Below are 21,150 nucleotides of genomic sequence, written 5' to 3'. Positions count from 1 at the left end.
GTTACTGAGATTAGACCTGTCCCGCAGAACCCACACTGTTGGTGAAAATAAAAGGAAGAAACCTTTATTCCCCCAAAGGAGCCAGTTCAGTGAAGCCAAGTGTGGGGGTTAACAGGGTAGACACTGTACGTTCGAATTAGTTCCTGACATGACGATGGCAGATTTCCTCCCAGCTTTATAAATATAGTAAGAACAGGAGGGTAACTGGGAAAAGAGTAGGGCCATTTGAGTCCTAAGGGCTAATGTGTGTGTGTGCGTGTGTGTGCGTGTGTGTGTGTGTGCGTGTGTGTGTGTGTGTGCGTGTGTGTATGCACATGTGTGTGTGTGGGGTGTGTGTGTCTCTGTGTGTATGTGTGGTGTGTGTGTCTGTGTGTATGTGCTGTGTGTGGGGGGGTGTGGTGTGTGTGTGGGTGTGTGTTGGGTGCGTGTAAGTGTGTGTGATGTGTGTGTGTATGTGTGGGTGTGTGTGTGTGGGTATATGGGGTGTGTGTTTGGGGGTATGTGTGGGGGGGTGGTGGTGGTTTGGGGAGTGCTAGAGGACGTGGGCAAGGCCTTAAATGAATAATGTTCATCCGTATTCACCGAGAAAGACGTTGTAGTTGAGATTTCAATTGGAATGGTGAATTTTAGAGCGCATTAAGATAATAAAGGAGGTATTAGATGGCTTATTGAGCATAAAGGCGGATGTCTCCAGGGTGACACAGTGGCACAGCGGGTTGTGCTGCTAGCTCACAACACCAGAGACCCGGGTTCAATCCCAACCCCCAGCTCTGTTTGTGTGGAGTTTGTACGTTTTCCCTGTGACAGTGTGGGTTTCCCCTGGGAGTTCCGGTTTCCTCTCACATCCTGGGGTCAGTTGGTTCATCGGCCACTGTGAATCACCCCCCTAGTGTGTAGGTGAGGGGTGGAATCTAGCGGTAGTTGGTGGGAACGTGGTTGGGGGGGGGGGAACAAAAAATGGGATTAATGTAGGGTTAGTCTAAAATGGGTGGTTGATGGGCTCAGTGGGCTGAAAGGCCTGTTTCTGTGCTGTATCTCTCCCTAAATCTGTGACTACAACTCCCCAATCTTTGTGGGGAGTATTTGAATTTATGCCCCCAGATCAGTTATACAGACTTCTGAATTATTCGTCCAGCAGCTTCACTGCTCTAACATGATATCTGTGTGCACAATGACAGAAAAGGATGGGAATTGATGCATCAAGTGGAGACAAATCTACTGCAATGGAGACCTTCGTGGCCCATCTGCCACCTCCCCCTCACACGTTCTGCTGCAGTCGAAGGGCAAACAGAACCTCATCCCTTCATTGTGAAATGTCACTCTGTTTTCTTACCACAAATGCTGTCTGAGGGGTTGAGTATTTACAGTATTTCCAACTTTTGATTTATCCGGGAGGGACAGGGGACGGTGGGGCGGGGTTCTCAGGCCACATTCAGTAGCAGTATTGGGCACATGTGCTTGGGAAGCCTTGTTTAACTTCCCAACAGACGGACAAGTGGGTAGGTACAGAGGAACAAACAGGTAGACACAGACGGACAAACAGGTAGGTACAGATGGACAAACAGGTAGGTACAGGAGTACAAATGGGTATTTACAGATGGATGAACAGGTAGGTACAGACGGATGAACAGGTAGGCACAGACAGATGAACAGGTAGGTACAGACAGACGAACGGGTAGGTACAGATGGATGAACAGGTACGTACAGACAGATGAACAGGTAGGTACAGACAGATGAACGGGTAGGTACAGATGGATGAACAGGTAGGTACAGACAGACGAACGGGTAGGTACAGATATCAGGATGACAGGGAAAAGAGTGATGATGATCATATCTGGAGTATTGACTCTAACAATGGGCAAAGTCCAGAGGATAATAAACTTAGCAGCAAGGGCCTTGGCAACAGGCAATGGCTCAATGTATCAGTTCCTTATATTACAGGAAGGTTACCTTCCATTTCTTCTGCAGCTGTGGCAGAACCCAAATGGAATAATAACTACCAATTTCAAAAGTATATCTACCAGCTCTGAATCAGAATCAGAATCAGATTCATCACGGACTATGACACTTGTCTATTGCATTTGGTGCTCTCCATATGGCCTCCTGTACAGTGGTGAGACTCCGTACAGAATGGGCGATGGCTTCACAGAACTGCGCTCCATCCACTATGGCCTTCTGGAGCCAGACATTTAAGTTCTGCTCCCCAATCCCGCTCGCTTGCTTCCTTTTCCCTTTTCTCCTGATCTATCCAGTTCCTCCTACACCCACCCACCCCCCATCACCCTGTCTCTTTCTCCCCCTCCACCCACACACCCCTCCCACTGGGTCCCCTCCCCCCACTGTTCCCATCTGCCCTCCCCACCTCCCTCCCCTGATTCCACACTCCACCTTCCTCTCCTATCAGACCCCACCATCTGCAGCCCCTTGTCACCTCCCCCTCCCACCCCCGAGCCTCTGTCGCTATTCCCACCCTTCCCTCCCCCATCTGCCCGTCACCCTCCTCACCTGGACCCACCTATTGCTCCACTTCTTGCTCTGTCCCTTCCCCTCATTACACTGACTATCTCCCCTCTATTTTTTAGTCCAGATCGACCGAAATATCGACCATCTATTTCCCTCTACAGACGGTCCCTGACCCTCCAGCATTTTGTTTCGTCTGCTCCAGATCCCGGCACCCCCAATTTTGTTTTGTGTCTGCACGAAGTCGATCATCTTGCATGAATTCCCCGCATCTGGTGTTGAAATAGTTTGCTGCATTGGCTCATACGTAGCGTCGCAATATTGTGCAACAGTCGGGGGAAGAGTGTTTTAATGTCAGGAGGGGGGAAATGGAAGGTGGGTGCGTAGCGGGGAGGAGACTGAGGGGGGAGCAGAGGCTATGTACACATGGGCTTCAACACGATAGCGTTCGGCGGACACCTTACTGCCCACCCGAAGTAGACCCCCGAGAGCATTGATGTCGCTGTGCCGACTAGAGGCGGGGCCGACAGCCGCTTTGGAACATACGGTCAGTTGTCAGAACTAACAGGAATTTGAAGACTGGTACAGTGCACACTGCAATCAACGGCACCGAAAGGCGAATAGAATTGGAAGTCACAGGAACCGATCGATGACCATCGCCGCTGATCTCCATTAATGTGCATTTTCTCCCGAAGATACTTGTACCCGAGTTCAGCCACACTTCACGTGAACTTCGGGCATGTGTCCAGACGAAGTGCTTTACATTCGGTAAAAGGCTGACTGAAGTCAGCTTCCTGCGCATATTATTGGGCAACTGTGCTGAGCTCGCTGGAGAAAGAAAAAGTGGCAGAAGATTCACGAGCGGCTGAGAAATGCAGCCCGTGCCAATTCCCCTTCGCCTTTTGCTTTTCACCGCGGTTTTTTCTCCCGGTAGGTATAAACTTTTACAGATAAAGCTGAATTCTAACTGCGGTTACCGGTTAGTCGCCTTTGTTGCCTTCAAACTGTGATTTGCGGGACTTATTACGTCAACGCGAGGCAGTTGAGTTTTGATATTGTCAGTTACGGTGAGATTATTTGACACATTGACTCGTCCCTCGAAGAATGACGCTGGGTACAAGTTGTCTATTATTGAGACAAAACAGAAAATGCGGGAAACAGTCGGCAAGTCAAGCAGCGTCTGTGGAGAGGACCACAGTGAACGTTTCACTTGGAGATCCTTCGTAGAATCAGAGAATAGTACAGCATGAAAACGGCCATTCGGTCCAAATCGTCCACGCCTACTGGTGGGCACCATTCCGTACTAACCCCATGGAGCCATGCCCTCTTCTCGTTACTACCATCGGGGAGGGGGTACAGGATTGGTATTGGTATTGGTTTATTATTGTCACTTGTACCGAGGTACATTGAAAAACTTGTCTTACAAACCGACCGTACAGGTCAACTTATTACACAGTGCAGTTACATTGAGTTAGTACAAAGTGCATTGATGTAGTACAGGTAAACACAGTAACAGTACAGAGTAAAGTGTCACAGCTACAGAGAAAGTGCAGTGCAATAAGGTGCAGGGTCACAACAAGTGACGTGAGGTCAGAGTCCATCTCATTGTATAAGGGAACCGTTCAATATTCTTATCACAGTGGGGTAGAAGCTGTCCTTAAGTCTGGTGGTCCGTGCCCTCAGGCTCCTGTATCTTCTACCCGATGGAAGAGGAGAGAAGAGAGAATGTCCCGGGTGGGTGGGGTCTTTGATTATACTGGCTGCTTCACCAAGACAACGAGAGGTAAAGACAGAGTCCAAGGAGAGGAGGCTGGTGTCCCTGATGCGCTGGGCCTGAAGACCCACAGTCAGCGATTCAGGAACAGCTTCTTCCCCTCCGCTATCAGATTCCTGAACAGTCCATGAGCCCATGAACACAACCTCGTCATTCCCTTACTTGTACTATTTATTCATGTTGTAATTTATAGTAATTTTATGCCTTGCACTGAACTGCTGCCACAAAACAACAACTTTCACGTCATATGTCAGTGATAACAAACCTGATTCTCATTCGCCCAGAAAAGGCCTACCTCTAATCTCCTCGAAATCTCTTCCCTCTTACCCCTAAATCAATGTCCTCTAATGGGAAACATTTCCTGCAATTTGGCCGATCTATACCTCTCGTTATGTTACGTACCTCAGTCCTGTCCCCTGTTAATTTTCTCCGCTCCGGGGAGAACAGACCCTGCCGCTCCATTCTCTCCTCCTAATTGAACTGCTCTGTCTGAGGCAACACCCTGAGGAATCTCCTCTGCACCCTCTCCAGTCCGAACACATCTTTTCTGTAGTGTGCTGACCAGCACTGCACGGAGCACTCGAGCTGAGATCAGACCAAGGTTTTATAAAGTTGAAACATCACCTCCCGACTTCTGTATCCAGTGCCCTGACTAATGAAGGTCGGTATCCCACGTGACTCCCAAAGCAAGTCGTCTACCTGCGCTGACAGGGATCTAGGGACGTGCACTCCAAGGACTGTCTGTTCCTCAACACTCCCTAGAACCGTACCAGTCATGGTTTATGTCCTGGCCTCGTCTTACATTCATCCCAGATCTCAATCATCACCTGATTCTCTTTCCACAGATGCTGCTGGTGTCTCCAGCGTTTTGTGCTTTTATTTCAGATCTCCAGAACCTCCAGATCTTTTGAATTTGAGTCACGGCCCCTAGTTCCCAGCTTTGGTTCTCACGTAGGGTTTTGGCTTCTCCGTTTATCAGTGACATTTTGAAGGGATTTAAGTCGTGTAAAGAAAAGGAGAAATACTTGAAAAGTTATGAAGGCAGAAATAAAACGTTTGGGATTGAAAGGCGAGCCTGGCACAATCTATCCTTCCTTCTTGCATGCTCTGTGATTGTAGCAGTGAGACAAAAATAGGAAGGAAGGTGAAGGCACTGAATTCAAGTAAGTCCTGCTGACTAATCAAGTTGAAATTCCAGCTTGGCAAATTTCTGGTCACATTTTCCCTGAAACCCTCAGATCTACTTTAATATTCTTCTCCTTGCATCTAATGTCGGTGGTAAAACGCTTCCTGCTTCAGCCTCACAGTTCCGGTGACCCTGGTTCGGTGCTGATCTCGGGTGCTTCTCGTTGAAGATACTCCCACAGTTTATTCCGCACGTTCTTCCGGTGACCCCGTGGGTAACCCCGGGTGTTCTGGTTTCCCCCACATCCCAAAGCCGCGCGTGTCAGTGGGTTAATCGCTGCTGTAAATTGTCCCCAGTGTGTAGATGAGGATCAGAAATGGAATTAGAGTAATTGGGTGGTTGCTGGTTGTTGATTATTCGGTAGGCTGAAGGGCCTGGTAATTACCCCTAGTGTAGGCAGGAGAATGGGGCAGAAAGCGCTGTGTGAGAAATTCAGGGTTACAGCGAAGTAAGCGGGGAACAGGACGAATGGTATAACTGGGAGCCGTCCTTAACTCGATGGGTTGAACGGTGTCCTTCAACATGATAAATAATCAGCTCTCAATCCTTGACTGTCTTGGCCAGAATTCGAGTTATTCTTTTCAAGGTATCTCTGACATGGTATCAACAAAACAGAACATCATTTTGGTCACTTTGTGGTTTTATTCGCATCTTGCATGCGAGCATCACTGGGCTGTACAGCATCTGTCGCCCATCCCTCACCGGCCCTCCGGAAGGTCATAGAGTCGTACAACATGGAAACAGGCCCTTCGGCACAACTCGTCCATGCCGACTGTGTTGCCCAGCGAGCTCGTCCCATGGCGAGAGTAAGCCGCCTCATTGAACCGCTGCAGTCCATGTGGGGAAGGTGCTCCTACGGTGCTGTCGGGGAGCGAGTTCCGGGATTTAGACCCAGCGATGGTGAAGACAAGGTGATAAAGTGGTAAGAAATATTCAAGTGTGGGTGGTGTGAAACGGAGGGAATCTGCAGTGGTGGTGTGCCCCTGCGCCCGCTGCCTTTGCCGCTGGTGGCACAGCTGGCCAACAGAGGCCTGTTGGTGCAGGACAGCTGAGTTAACTGCAATGCCTTATATGGCTCTCAGTGTGACCCAAGTCAAATCTCATGCCAAAATGACGGTCTCTTTACTATTTAGTTGTTCTGAAGTTTCCAAATAACGGACAATTATTCTTCATGACAGCGACAGGCGACACGAAAGAGGGGCACCGTGACTGCAGAGAAGAGAGCTTTGGTGATTGGGCTCATGATGTGGCGCTCAAGTGCTCAGACCCATCCTTTGCACATCCGCTCCTTGTCCTGTGGTCTTGGTCCGACTTCTCCGGCGTGACGAAGGAAGTTCTGCTGGCGAAACTCCTGAATGGCAGCGTCACGAAGCACGAGGAGCGGGCGGGGGCGGTGCTTTCCGCACAGACCTGCGTCAACATCGGAGACTGTACTCTTACCCTAAACCCCAGGAAGGAAGATGCCGGATTCTACCATTGTGTGGTTTGGACCAATAAACGCGTCACAGAAACCAAGATCTGCTTGGTATATAGAGGTTAGTCGTTCATTAAATAAACCTCCATAGAGTCACAGAGTTGTACTGCACAGAAACAGGCCCTTCGGCCCACCGTGTCCGCATCGATCACTATGCCTATCTACACTAATCCCACTTGCCTGCATTAATTCCGTATCCATCTATGCCGTGATCATTCACGTACCTGTGCAGATCCAAGTGACGTTACTGTTCCTGCCTTCTCTGGCAGCTCGTTCCATATACTAACAACTCTGAAAAATGTACCCGGCAGATCTCCTCTCTCTCACATTAAACCCATGCCTTCTAGTTTTAGACTCCCTTATATGGGAAATAGACCGAGTCTATCTGCCTTATCTATTCCTCTCTTAATCTCGAAACAGCCCTAGATTATCCTGATAAATCCTCCAATCCAGGTAACATTCTCGTAATTTTTTCTGCTCTGTCTCCATCTTAGTCACATCTCCATCAGTGTGGTGACCAGAACTGCACACAAAACACTGCATGCACACTAACCAACGTTTTGTGCAGCTGTAGCATGACGTCCCAATTCTTGTATTCAATGCCTCGACTGGTAGAATGCAGGCACGCCATAGACCTTCCTCACCACCTTGTCTACCTGTATTCCCATTTTCAGGAAACTGTGTACTTGTGTGCAAGGTCTCTCTGTTCTATAACATTCCTCAGGGCCCCACCCTTTATTGTATATGTCCCACCCTGGCTTAATTTACCAAAATGCAACACTTGCAGTTGTCTGAGTTAAGTTCCCTCTGTCATTCCCTTGCCCAGTTTCCCAGCTGATCCAGATCTTGTTGCAAGTTTAGTCGACTTTCCTCACTGTCCACCACACCACGAATTTTGGTATCATCTATAAAGTTACTAATCATGCCACCGACATTCTCATCCAAATCATTAATACATATCTCAAACAACAGAGGACCCAACACTGATCCCCGAGACACATCATGGTCACAGGCCTTCAATCTGGAAACCGCCCTTCATTGCCAGCCTCTGACTCCAATCACCAAATCAATTTTGTATCCAATTTGCTAACTCACCCCGGGTCCCATGTGATCTAACCTTCCGGACCAGCCTACTCTGCAGGGCCTTGTCAAAGGCCTTGCGAAAGTCCATGTAAACAAACTGTCTGTCTTCAAAAATTTCTCTTAAATTCATGAGACACCAACTCCCCCACAGGAAATCATGCTGATTATCCTTACTCAGTTCCTAACTTTCTCTGATCCTTTCTCAGAATCACCTCCAGTAAATTCCTCACCACTGATGTTGGGCTCACGGGTCTTCAGTTCTTGGCTTATCCTGATCATATTTTATGTTAAGAAGTGACCCAATACACCCCTCCTCCCATTTAGTCACAGAAACGATGGAAAGGAATCCTAGGTCATTAGAATAATGACCAGAAACCTGCTCGATCCAAATCCCATCTGGTTTACCTATGTCCTTCAAGCTTTCTTTTCTGGCCTGGCTGATCTTGATGAGATCCACCTAAAATTCCCTATGAATGTCCTGAAAAAGCCACTCAATTATATCAAAGCCAATAAGTTGAAGCAGACCAGGAATCACAGTGGACAGATATGGTGGATGGAGTATAAATTGGAATTACTGAAGACATGACGGGTGGGCGGATTGTACGTTGGCCTTATTGCAAGAGAAATTGAGCACTGGAATAAAGACGTTTTACAACAATCCGGAATATTGTGCTTGGTCCCCAAACCAAAAAGAAAAGGACCGTGCCTTGGAAGGAATGCAATGGTTCAACAAAACGAGTCCTGGGATGGGTGGGTTTGCCATCTGAAGATAGATTTCGCAAAGTAAGCTTGTAATTCTCCAGAGATCGCATTTAAAGTTACAAAATTCTAACAGGGCTTGACAAACTGGTTGCAGGAAGAAAGTTTCTACTGGGTGAGGAGTTTGTAACCGGGCGTTCCAGTCCCAGAAGAGAGGCCCACCCGTGCAGGATTAAGATGAGGTGAAATTTGTTCCCCCAAAGTTTAGTGAACCATTCGAATTCTCTACCTGGAGGGATGTAGATTCTCAGTCATTTAATTCAGCCGATTCATTCAAAGTCTGATAGATCTTGGATATAAAGAGAATCAGGTGATATGGGGAAAGAGCAAGAATTTCGAACTGCGGCAGCTCATTAAGTCCACACTGACCATCAATACCAATTTATACCAATCCCATCGTCCACCAAGTCCACACTGACCATCAATACCCATCTATCGTCATTCCATTGTCTACCGTCCACACGGACCATCAATACCCATCTATCGTCATTCCATTGTCTACCGTCCACACGGACCATCAATACCCATCTATCGTCATTCCATCGTCCACCAAGTCCACACTGACTATCAATACTCATCTATAGTAATCCCATTGTCCACATGTCCAAATTGACCATCAATACCCATCTATGCTAATCTCATTTGCCCAGCAGTTGGTCCGTAGCCTTCTATAAGGACAACAATACATTCATCCAACGTTTTGCACCTGCTCTGTTACACCTGACGACATTTCTTTCCCTGATTCTGGAGAGGCATTTGTAACCAGTGACTGATACTTTTTGTTCGTCTCCGTCGCACATTGCAAAGCCGAATCTGTCGGCCACCCAGGATCAAATTCACATCCGCTCAGTGTTCGGTGGGACCTGCGGCACTACCACTCTGTCACCTGCAAAATGTAGTTCCTGACTCGTGAAGTCTTCCTGAAGTTAGATAATTTAAAAATAGAAATGGCAGCAGGGTGAATGGTTCTGGTTGCAGTGACCTTTGCTAATTTCCTGATTTAGCGTGCACAGTGCATTGCACAGAGTACACGACGCTCTCCCATCGCGCTGCCCAGAGTGTCGTCTTTATCTTGAACTTTCTCAGCCGTGGTGAGGTCTTCCTGGTAGCGAGAGGTCTTGTGGGCGTCTGCACATAAATGAGTTTCCAATCATGTCAGAAATATTCCGATTAAGGTTTTCTGTGAAAGCGAAGCCCACAGTCACTAACTGCGCGTTGACTCAAATCCCTGAAGAATTACACCCCGTCATACACTAAACCGTTGGATTCTTCAGCAGCTTATTTCAGAACGACTTACATCGTGGCAGGAGCCTGTGGCGGAGTGTTGCTGATTGCAGTCGTCATCCTTTTGATATTCCTCAGAAGGAGAGCAAGGAATCGGGGCAAGTATGCGGCCAGAGTGGGAGATGATTGAGGGCCGAGCTATCGTGCGTAATGCGGTCTCGTTCCGTTATTATACTGCATTGATTTCAGGGGGTTAGACGTCTCTTGCAGCACTTATTACCCGTCCCTAGTTGCTCGTGAAAAGATGAGCCGCCCTCTTGAAAGGCCGCAGTCCTTTCAGCACCAGCAACCTCCACACCCACGCCTGGATGAAGCAGGTGCGGCACTGGATAAGTTACACGGACATTTCACAGTCTGTGACCAGGGGCTGGAAGGCTGTAGTTGTGCCGAACATTTGGACAAGCCAGGGTTTTACTGTCGAGCAATGAGAGTGGGGAAAGGCTTCATTAAGGTAAGTCTGAGGATTTCACGGAAACTGCCTCCCTTACCTGAGCCATCAAATGTCAAGAGGGCGACAATTTGAAGCAGACCACGAGACAGCAGAGGGCCTTTTGCCCGGCGTATGTGGGCGGGTGGGGGGTGTGTTGGAGGGGGGAGCAGAATCTAGAGCTCACTGCTTCGGATGGCAGAGGCAGGAACCTTGTCACGCTTAGAGAGCACTTGTACGTGTACACCGGATGTCATAACCTGCAGGGCCACGGGCCCAGTACTTGAAAGTGGGATAACGCCTGGGGACTCTGTCTTGGCAGACATGACACAATGGGCCGAGTGGCCTCGAATGTGTGGTGACTTTCAGTGATGGCATGACGTTTATTTATTTCAGGCATGGGGCACAGGTTATGTCAGATTGATGTACTGCATGGTAGAAAAGTTTCATTAAGGTGACGCCCGTGCTGAAGGGTTGTCCAACGATGTCAGATTTGCCAGAATGGACCGTTCATCTCTGTTCAAGTGAAGGGTCTCGACCCGAAACGTCGACTGTCTTTCCGTCCAGATATGCTGCCTGACCCACTGAGTTCCTCCAGAATCTTGTGTGTTGCTCCAGATTCCAGCATCCGCAGACTCCAGTGTGTCTGTCTATCACTTCTGAAGTTTAAAATAAGACACAAAGTTGGTAAAACATGTACAATGTTGGTGGCATCACGAGGTCGTTGCTGAAACGATAACTCCTGGGTGATGGAGTCTGCAGCTGGGGTGGGGAGGTGTCCGTTGACAGTCTGACATTTCGTGTCCGGAACGAGGAGTAGTTCTTTTCTCAGACGGTTGAATCTAGCACAGCGAATTGTGGAGATAGATCTGTGGAAGATACTCACGGCCGAGGAAGTTAGGAATGCGACTGACAGTCGGTTATTCACATCGCTTTAATATAGAGGGCACTCAGGCGTGTTCCGTAAGGGGCAGAACATTCGATTTTAATCGTTATTCTCCAAAACCAAAATGGAGAAAAACAAGTTGATATATTGTGAACGGCAAAATAATATTTGAATATGAATCTGGTTAATTACATCTCATGGCTAACTCTATTTTTCTTATTTCACCACAGCTCGTTCTTTGGAGTCCCGGGTACGTGAAATCAAATTCAAATCTCATTATTTTATAGAAATATAATACATATGACAAATGCATTTAAAATATTGAAATATCCGACATACAAACACAGAAATTAATGACCAATACTCCCTTTCAAACCGGATCTATTTAATGCAACCACGGGTAATCTAAATGTAACCACAACTTCGTATTCTTGTTATTTTTAGATTATGAACTGCCGTTCTAGATTCTCTCACAGGATTCCCTCGGGATCTTATATGATTCAATTAAATCACGTCTTAGTTCTCCATACGGGCGCAAGGCTAATCTGTCCAACCTTTCCTCATCTGGTGACTCGCCTATCCAAGGAATCAGTCCAAGAAACCTTCACTGAATTGTTATTATACATTAACAACCTTTCTTAAAGAAGGATAGTGTTAGTGTACAAAAACCTCCAGATTCCGTCCCACCAATGCCCTGTGTAAGTTAACTAAAACTTCACTACCTTTGGTCCCCTTGTGATTAACAGTGACATTCTGTTAGCTCCGATCTTCCCTTGCTTTACCTGCATACTAGTCTTTTGCGAATTGTGTATCAGGACACCCAGATCCCCCTGCCTGTCCCAGCGCTGCAGCCTTTCACCATTTATGTCCAAAATTACTTCCTGTCTTATTTATTTTATGAAGGAATTACTATCCGTTTAATTTTTGACATTTTCTTTTTTATTTCTTCTTGGTAAGGGATATTTGCTTTCATGCACATTTAACAAAGTTCTATTGCTTTTACAATGTTTGTAAATACAGTGCCTACTTTGCAAAAACATACAAAGTAGCTTCTCTTGTTAAAACTTATACAATATAGTAAAAATAAACAAGAAGATAATAATGTACAAGCATGGAATTCAAATCATAAAATCAGAGGCACAAATACCTGATCTCGTTATTCTTTAGGAGACCTAAGAACAGTTGGGGGAGGGGGGAGGGAGGGGGTGGGGTGGGGTGGGGTGGGGTGGGGCTTTCACACATTCACTGAAAGCAGAAATCACTGTCAGGCGTTAACCACGTGTATTTTAAATGTTGTCATTGTACCTACCTCAACCACTTCATCTGGCAGCTCGTCCCATGTACCCACCACTCTCTGCGTGAATAAGTTGCCCTTCAGGTCCATTTAAATCTTTCCCCTTCGCCTTAAACATATGCCCTCCAGTTTTTGATTCCTCTTCTCTGGGAACAAGACTGCGTGCATTCGCCCTGTCTACGTTCCTCATAACTTTACAAACCTCTATAAGGTCACCCCTTAGCCTCCCTCGCTCCAAGGAAAAAGTCCCAGCCGATCCAGTCTCTCTTTATAACTTAAGCTCTCCATTCCCGGTAACGTGCTCATGAATCTTTTAGTACCCTTTCAAATCTTTTTTTTTTTGGTCATGTCACAACCATTGGGTGCCAAGAAAATGCAGGCAACACAGACCTGGGAAGGCTAACTCACGTTTACCTCACCACGGGTACTGAGTGACTTGCTGAGTATTCTAGCATTTTTTTCTTAATTGCAAATTTCCTCAATGCACCACATTTAGCTTTCATGAAAGGGCAGTTGTTGCTGTCGGGATGCTATAAGTTCAGCGGAAAGCGTGGTCCCCGACACCACTTTTCACTGTGCGATGGGACTGAATAGCTAAAAACAAGCCGCAGTCTGTTTTACGTTTCTGTTGAGGCAAAGCTGCTAATTACAAACTTAAGAGAACAAGTACAGGGGGATCTTGGAGTCCAAGTAAATAGCTCTCTGAATATGGCAGCCCAAGTAGATAGGTAAAGAAGGCGTACGGCATGCTTGCCTCCATCGGTCGGGGAGTAAGAGTCAGGAAGCAATGTTGGTGCAGTATAAACCTTTGATCAGGCGCACTTGCAGTATTGTGTGCAGTTCTCGTCGCCCCGTTACAGGAAGGATGTCAGGGTTTTGACGAGGGTGCAGAAGAGTGTGGAAGTGGTAGATACGCGTTCAATTGTGACATTTAAGAGAGGTTTGGATAGGTACATGGATGGGAGGGGTTTGGAGGGATATGGCCCGGTGACAGGTAGATGGGACTAGGCAGAAGATCAGTTCGGCATGGACTAGGTGGGCCCAATGGCCGTTTCTGTGCTGTAGTATTCTATAACTCTATGACAAGGACGCTGCCTGGATGAGCTAGAAAGAGAGGGTGGACAAACTTAAATTGTTTTCTCTGGAGCGTCGGAAGCTGACGGGAGACCTGATAGAAGTTTATAAAATTATGAGAGGCGTAGATAGAGTAAGCCGCCAGAATCTTTTTTCCCACGTAGCAATGTCAAATGCTAGGGGGCATAGCTCTTAAGTGAGAAGGAGAAAGTTCAATGGAGATGTGCGGTTAAGTTTTTCTTTACAGAGAAGTATGTTCCTGGAACGCACAGCCAAGGGTGGCGGAAGCAGACACGACAGCGGCATTGAAGGGGCATTTAGACAGTCACATGAACAGGCAGGGAATGGAGGGATCTAGATTACGTGCAGGCAGGTATGTTTAGCTTAGTTCGACATTACGGTCGGCACAGACATGGGGGCCCAAGGGCCTGTTCATGTGCTGTGCTGTTCTGTGTTCTAGAGAAATATCGATGGTTGGAGAGCAGCGTTCAGTTACAATTAGTGATCCGGGTTTATAACGATCGTCAAAGTTCTTTTTAATTATGGCCTTTCGTTACAGATGCATCGGGAAAATAGTGTGAACCGAGAACCCGTGTACGTTGTAAGTATGCAAACAGATTCATAGTGCTGCTTAGAGTTTTATTTATAAAGAAGTAATAATATAGCCGAAACAAACATTCACTCAAGTTTGTCCATTCTTCCAAGGACCTCAACCTCGCTGAACGCGACGTCTATAGCAGTCTGAAGTTGTAAGATCAAACGGTGGGTTTTTCAATGTTCATTGTTTTGTTCCCGGATAAAGTTTAGAGAATCCTTACAACTCAGGCGCGTTCTCATTTTCCTTCAAGAATGCATGTTGGTTTATTCTGAGGAACGGTGTTGCTGGCTGGATCCCCTTGAGCACAGAACTCTGGAATGATATACCAGCGCAGAGCTGTGGAGGGAGACATTGCTGAGATGTTGTGATTGCATGGCGTCTTCGACCGAGGTTCGGCCTCTTCTCCTCGGCCGACTTCAAGAACCCATAACAGCATCTCCAAGAAAGCGGTTGGAGGTGTTGGGGCTGGTGTTGTCCTTGGGCCCTTAGCCAATAGCTACCTCTTAATTGACATACCAAACAGAACAGACGGTCTGGGCGGTGTCATGGAGACACGAGAATCTGCAGATGCTGGAATCTGCAGCAAACAAACTGCTGGAGCAACTCAGTGGGTCAAGCAGCATCTGTGGGGGAAGAGGAATGATCGACTTTTCCGGTCATGACACGTCCCTCCCCTCATCTCCCCACGCCGCAGACGTTGCTGGGCCCGCTGAGTTCTTACAGTCGTTTGTTATTTGGTCGATATCATAGCAGTTTGCAGAGCTTGTCTCCTCTACACCGACATGGTAGCTGCTCCAAAGAAAAACAATTTTCTGGTTGTAAGTCACTTTGAAAAGTGCGGAGTAAACGACAAGCTCCATATAAACACATGTCCATTGTTTTCCAGATGAGTGATGTTTGCAACCCATGGGTCAGTGAAAAGTACCGGTCTGGATACTTTTGCAAGATGTAAAACTACAGCAAGCAACTGTTTTCTACTGCACATTGTCCCACTTAGTCTGGGAGAGATGCTTCATGTAATTTCTGGTTGAAACAAATAAAATACACGTTGTTGTTCAACTTACTATATCGATTACTTGAACAGTTCCGAGTAAACAAGGCCACATATGAACCAAGGAATGTTCTAAACCTACCTCCCACTGATGAAGCTCTGTGTTATGTGTTAATATTTTGTCCTCTCCCCCTTTGCCGTCATAGATTGTATTGCGGAACTTGAAATTTACTGACATGTGCCATTGCAAGCTAAATATTAATAGGTACTGGACAGCATTTAAACATATCTTTTCACTTCAGAAATGTATAATATATTGTTAATCATGAAAAAAAGATTTACACTGTATCGGGGATAATTATATAGTGTTAATTTACAAAATTGTTAAAAACTAAAATTCTCGCAAGACGTTGGTTCAGTTTGGTGACAAGTTTAATCAGAGCGGACGTCTCCCTGTTTGTACATCAGGAAATAAAACATGGAGATACAAAAAACTGCCCATGTTCGAATCTGAAGCAAGCCAGAGGTCGCTGGAGGAACTCAGCGGACCAGTCAGCATCAGTGGAAGGAAATAGACTGTCAACGTTTCGGACCGAGACCCTTCATCTTCACTGAGAGTAGAGCGGTGTGTGTGTGTGGGGGGGGGGGGGGGGGCGCGAAATCTGAAAATCTGAAATGCTCCAAGTATACTTGACAGCAGGGTGGACGAAAGTGCCGAAGGTAATAAAGTTGACGAATTTTACACGGGTGCAAGACGCAGCACCAATGCAGTCTATGTAGCAGAGAAAGAGGTAGGTATGGTTATGGTATAGAACTGGAACCGAAACTGCTCTACATAGCCGACAAAAAGACAGGCGTACTTCGGACCCATGCAAATACACATGGCTTTCACCTTGAGAAAGCGAGAGGAATTGGAAGAGAAGTTGTTGAGGGTAAGCACAAGTTTCGCCAGGCGGAGCACAGCGTTGGTAGAGGGTTAGATAATCGTGTGCCCAGAAAGAAGCAGAGAGCTTTTAGGCCTTCCTGGTGGGGAATAGAGGTGTACAGGAACTGGACGTCCATGGTAAAGATGAGGCGGGGTGGGTCGGGGAATTGCAGATGTTTGAAGCGTTGGTGGGCATGTGAGATATCCCGGATGTAAGTGGGGGGGGGGGGGGGGGTGGTGGGGGGAGGGAGACGGCATCGAGATATGAGGAGCGTTCAGTGGAGGTGGAACAAGCAGAGACAATGGGTACCAGGGCAGTCCAGCAAGGTAGAACCAGGCAGTGCGGGGTTGGGGAATGATGAGGTTGGAGGCCGCGGAGGGGAGTTCTCCTGTGATGGTGAGGTCTGAAATGGTCCAAGTATATTATCTCCTACCCCCTCCGCTTTGTTATAACTGCTATAACTGGGCACTCCCTCTCCGTTCTCTCCGTCCAGATGAAGGGTCTCAGCCCAAGGCTTCGACAATCTACTTCCCTCCACTGATGCTGACTGGCCTGCTTAGTTCGTCCAGCGACTTGAGGAATTAAAATATATTTGTGAATATCTGTTCTGTTTGTTCTGTTTGAGTAACATGAGAGTGGCAGGAATTGCATCAGCTCCCATTGGAGATTTGCCAGAATACCTTCCCACGCTTTGCATTTACACCGCGTTTTTCATAACCTCGGAGGTCACATTGCTCTTAGTCACCTTAATATAGTTGAACTATATTCATCGTGTTGGATTTATTGTCAAGGGACAACAGATACAGGGGGATGTCAGCGAACAGCCTTGGTTAATCTCCACGTTTTATATGCGTTAAAACCCCCGGTCACCAGAAGGAATATCTGTCCTGTCCGCGGCCGCGTTCTCGATTATTCCATGGATAGTTTGCCCTGAACCTTCAACATGTCTGACAATTTTATTCTGAGGAAGTCCACCTCTCACAGAGTTAATCCTGGGAACAAGCCGATGAGGAACGGCTGATCTGCCTTCCTCCAGAAAACATCACTGATGCTTTCCAATCAGTTAATTGTAAATTAACCGTTGAAGAACTTTACAAGTTCATAGTAATTCAAAATTAAGGAAAAATTGATTAATGGTATGCAATCTAAAACATTAATATTGTTTATCTTTCTACAGTTGCTGCCTGGTTTGCAGGACTTTCTATTTTTCATTCCTTACAATTCACATCTGTACTACAAACCTTTGGACAAGGTACTTGTTGCTTACGTCGTCATCTCAAACTCGTTACAATAGAGAGTTCAAATCATTCAGCACTCGTCAGTTTCCATCCCATCTTTGCAGGACCAAGGGGATGTGATGACCATTTCTTTGAATGAGGGGCGGGTGCAGAGGTTTAGTCCAAGCTAGTTACCCTGGGACAGCTTTTCTGGAGCGTAGGAGGCTGAGGGGTGACCTTACGGATGTTTATAAAATCATGAGGTGTATAAATAAGGTAGATGGTCACCATCTTTTTCCCAGGGTGGAGGAGTCTAAAACTAGGTAGGGGAAGGCAGAGGTTTAAGGTGATAAGGAAAAGATGTAAAGGGGACCTGAGGGACAAGTTTTTCACCCACAGGGTGGTTCGTATATAGAACGAGCTGCCAGAGGAAGTGGGTGCGGCAGGTACAGTTACAACGTTTAAAAGACGTTTGGACAGGTACACGGTTAGGAAAGGTTTAGAAATATATATTGGCTCAACGCAGGCAAACGGGACTCGCTTGGATAGCATGCTGGTCCGCATGGATGAGTTGAGCCGAAGAGCCCATTTCCGTGTTGTATAACTCTATGACTGTGTTGAAGATGAGTTTTCTGGATCAGTGGAAGTTATCAGTAACTTTCTATGCAAATGGTGCAATGTGGCCTGATTTTGCAGTGACTGGGGTGAAAGTGAAGAGCGCGGTCTCTGTGCTTTCTCACTGCAGTTACTCATTCAAGCTGTTCTGATTACACCTCCCAAACACATAGCCACGACAGCCAGCGATGAGGGAAAGCTGGGCACCTTCATCCATTGCAGGAGCCCCTTCATGTCGAGCGCCATGCTGATTTGAAAATGTCAGTAACTGATCCTTTATGCTCACAAGGCCTAAATCTTGGGATCCCTTCATCACAGAATGCAGTGATTCAAGATCACCCCCCCCCCCCCTTCAAGGGCAATTAAGGATGGAAATAAGTGTTGGCCTCATCAATAGTGTCTTCATCCAGAAAAAAAAATCTTTTAAACGTCTAATAAATCGAAAGGAATTGAATGAATAGCTCTTCTGCTGCTGAGATGTGTTGATTCAAGCAGGAATTCGTGGTCAGACGTAAACCAGACAATACTTCAGTCACACTCCATTATATCTATTGATTCCAAACGCTGGAGCTAAGGCCTCGGGTGAATGTTTCAACTAAAGAGCGGCGGCTCTGTGTTCACAATCCTCATATCGAGGAATCAGCCTTAACTCTGCATTTTAAATACTGACAGGGTCTAAAACTAAGAATCTTCAATCACGCTCATTAAAAGAAGTGGAAAGTGTTCCATCATGTTCCAGAGTTGTTGCTTAGAGACAGTGTTATGTCATCAGAGGATCTTGTGGTAGGGTGAAGTCATAGGTCCCTGAAAGTGCCAACTCAAGTGAATAGAGTGGTGAAAAAGGCACATGGGCTGCTTGCCTTCATCGGACGAAGCATAGAATGTAAGAGCATGTCATAACTTTAATCAAGACATTAGTTAGATCACACTTGGAACATTATGTGCAGTTCTGGACCCCACGCTATGCGAGTGAGCTGCAGAGAGTATTGGATGTCGCCTGAATTGGAACATTGCATTTTACAGAGCTACTGGATAGGCTGAGTTTGGTGGAGGAGGCAGAGGGGTGACCTGATAGAGGTGCTCAAAATTATGGGGGACATAGATAGGGAAGATAGTCACAGTATTTTCCCCATTGTGGGCATAAATTTCAGGTAAGTGGGATGACGTTTGTCGGGGGGAGCGGGGTAGGGGGCGGGGGCGGAGGGAGGGAAATCACAGGTTTTCCACGCAGCGTATTTGACACCTGGAACATGCTCCCAGAGTTGGTCCTGGAGGCAGGTACAATCATAGTTAATAAGCATCTGGACAGGCACGTGAATAGGCATGGCATAGTAGGATACGTACCTCATGCAGGTAAATAGGTAAATAGATATGTGCGACAGTCTGCAGATAAACGTGTGTCACTTTCTGTGCCTTAAGACTAAACTCTAAAACTAAGTTAAAAATTACTGTCTCTGCAAAGACAGAACATTGTCTGGACTAAGGGATAAAGGAAGTAAAACCATCAACTGCTGACACAAAGTCAAAGTGAGCCCGCAAACTTCTGCTAATTCCTTCCAGAGGAAGAAGCAGTTTCTGCAGTTGTGTGATTCAACTTGTGGCGTAATTCCTTTTTTGTAGTTTCACAATTTTGATTGCAACATTACTTTGAAAATTAGTTTTCCTATTGCAGATCCTAAACTAAGACATTGAGAACATCCCATTTGTCAATTGAAACAAAACAACTTAAATGTCAATACAACGGGAAGTTTGACGCTGCTTCTCCAGGCAGTAAAAGAGGAATGGTAATTCCACCACAAATCTGAAAACCACAACTCAGACTAGAACTTCTTCCACAGAATTGAGGAAATGCTGCACTGTCAGACATGCAAACATGCACATTAAACCACAGTCATGGAAAAGAATGCTATAACACGCAAAGACCCTCGGGCATTGATCACAGTAAAAATAGTTCCTAAGGTAGTTGATAAACAAAACCAAGTGCTAGGAATCTATGCTTAGGCAGCACCTGTGCAGAAAGAAACATATTTATGGTTTCAGATCAAAGACCCTATTAGAAATAGTGAAGTTGGAATACAGGGGATGCACTAATTTGCAGAGGGGGAGGAATGGAGACAGCAAGGAGGACGTCTGCATTGGGCGGGGGTACCCAGGTTGTCTAGCTGGTTTTGGAGCTATTTGATGAATTATAATAGTTAACCATAAAAAGAAACACGAAGTGCGATTGGCGGAGCACAGAGTTTCTGGAAATCTGAAACAGAAACGAATGCTGAAATCACTCATGCAGCTTCTCTGTACAGAGGAAAACGGAGTTAGGCCAAATGACCTTATCAAAACTATCATAAGCAGAAAGGAGAAGAGTAGAGTGTGTACGAACGGACACCTCGGTCCACGATGCCCATGTGGTCAATCTAAACTAATCCCATCTGCCTGCACATGATCTGTATCCCTCCATTCCCTGACAGGTTGCGTGGTCGTCTAACTGCTTCTTAGATGTTACTGTTGTGTCTGCATGCACCACCTCCCCTGGCAGCGCGTTCTGGGCACCTACCATTCATTGTGCAAAAACAATTGCTTCCTTTCAATTTTGTTCCTCTCGCAAGGCATGCCCGCTAGTATTTCACATGTTTACTCTGGGTAAAAGGCTCGGACTGTCTATCCTGTTCATGCCCAAATAGGAAAAATAAGACTGATACGGATCAAATCAGTGCTTATCCCGAGGTTGAGAAGATGTGAAATTCCTCAAGGTTACTACAGCATTGAAACAGGAAAAAGGAGTAAGTAACCTGCTGTGCCATTTCATAGCCTCATGGCTGATCCGCTGTCTCTAGGCCATATTACCGCGCTGTCACTAAGGCCTTTGATGTTAAAGTTGGGTCGTGTTGATTCAGGATAGGAGACCAACAACATAGGCTTCTCTGTAGGCTACATTGCGGGGTGCAATGGTGAAGTAAAGACACAGGCGACTGGAAGCTCAAATCAACGCCCGGGCCAAACGGTGGTGCACCACAGCATTCGCCCGTCTCAGTTTCTGTTATTACATCCCCAGCACCGAATACATTACACTAACTGGAAGAAGTGACAGCTGATCTGAAAGGAGCG

The 21,150-nt window shown here is 46.5% G+C and overlaps 1 protein-coding gene across 3 annotated transcripts; it reads left to right on the top strand.

Moving 5' to 3' along the window:
• Nucleotides 1-2,811: 2,811 nt before the first annotated feature.
• On the top strand, nucleotides 2,812-15,358 carry LOC127587220 (uncharacterized). 3 transcript variants are annotated; one of them, XM_052045431.1, is made up of 7 exons: nucleotides 2,812-3,390; nucleotides 6,599-6,955; nucleotides 10,014-10,118; nucleotides 11,564-11,583; nucleotides 14,261-14,302; nucleotides 14,407-14,463; nucleotides 15,186-15,358. In XM_052045431.1, exons 1-6 carry the CDS (start codon nucleotides 3,333-3,335, stop codon nucleotides 14,452-14,454), a joined length of 630 nt encoding a protein of 209 aa, XP_051901391.1. In that variant the 5' UTR covers nucleotides 2,812-3,332; the 3' UTR covers nucleotides 14,455-14,463; nucleotides 15,186-15,358. The 3 variants fall into 3 exon arrangements, with proteins under 3 accessions (XP_051901391.1, XP_051901390.1, XP_051901392.1); XM_052045430.1 differs by having other exon boundaries at nucleotides 10,011-10,118; XM_052045432.1 differs by lacking the exon at nucleotides 10,014-10,118.
• Nucleotides 15,359-21,150: the final 5,792 nt, after the last annotated feature.

Source organism: Pristis pectinata, chromosome 39 (assembly GCF_009764475.1).
Source record: "Pristis pectinata isolate sPriPec2 chromosome 39, sPriPec2.1.pri, whole genome shotgun sequence".
Taxonomy (NCBI): Eukaryota; Metazoa; Chordata; class Chondrichthyes; order Rhinopristiformes; family Pristidae; genus Pristis; species Pristis pectinata.
The sequence above is the reverse complement of the archived record's forward strand: the minus strand, read 5'-3'. Positions and strand labels throughout refer to the sequence as shown.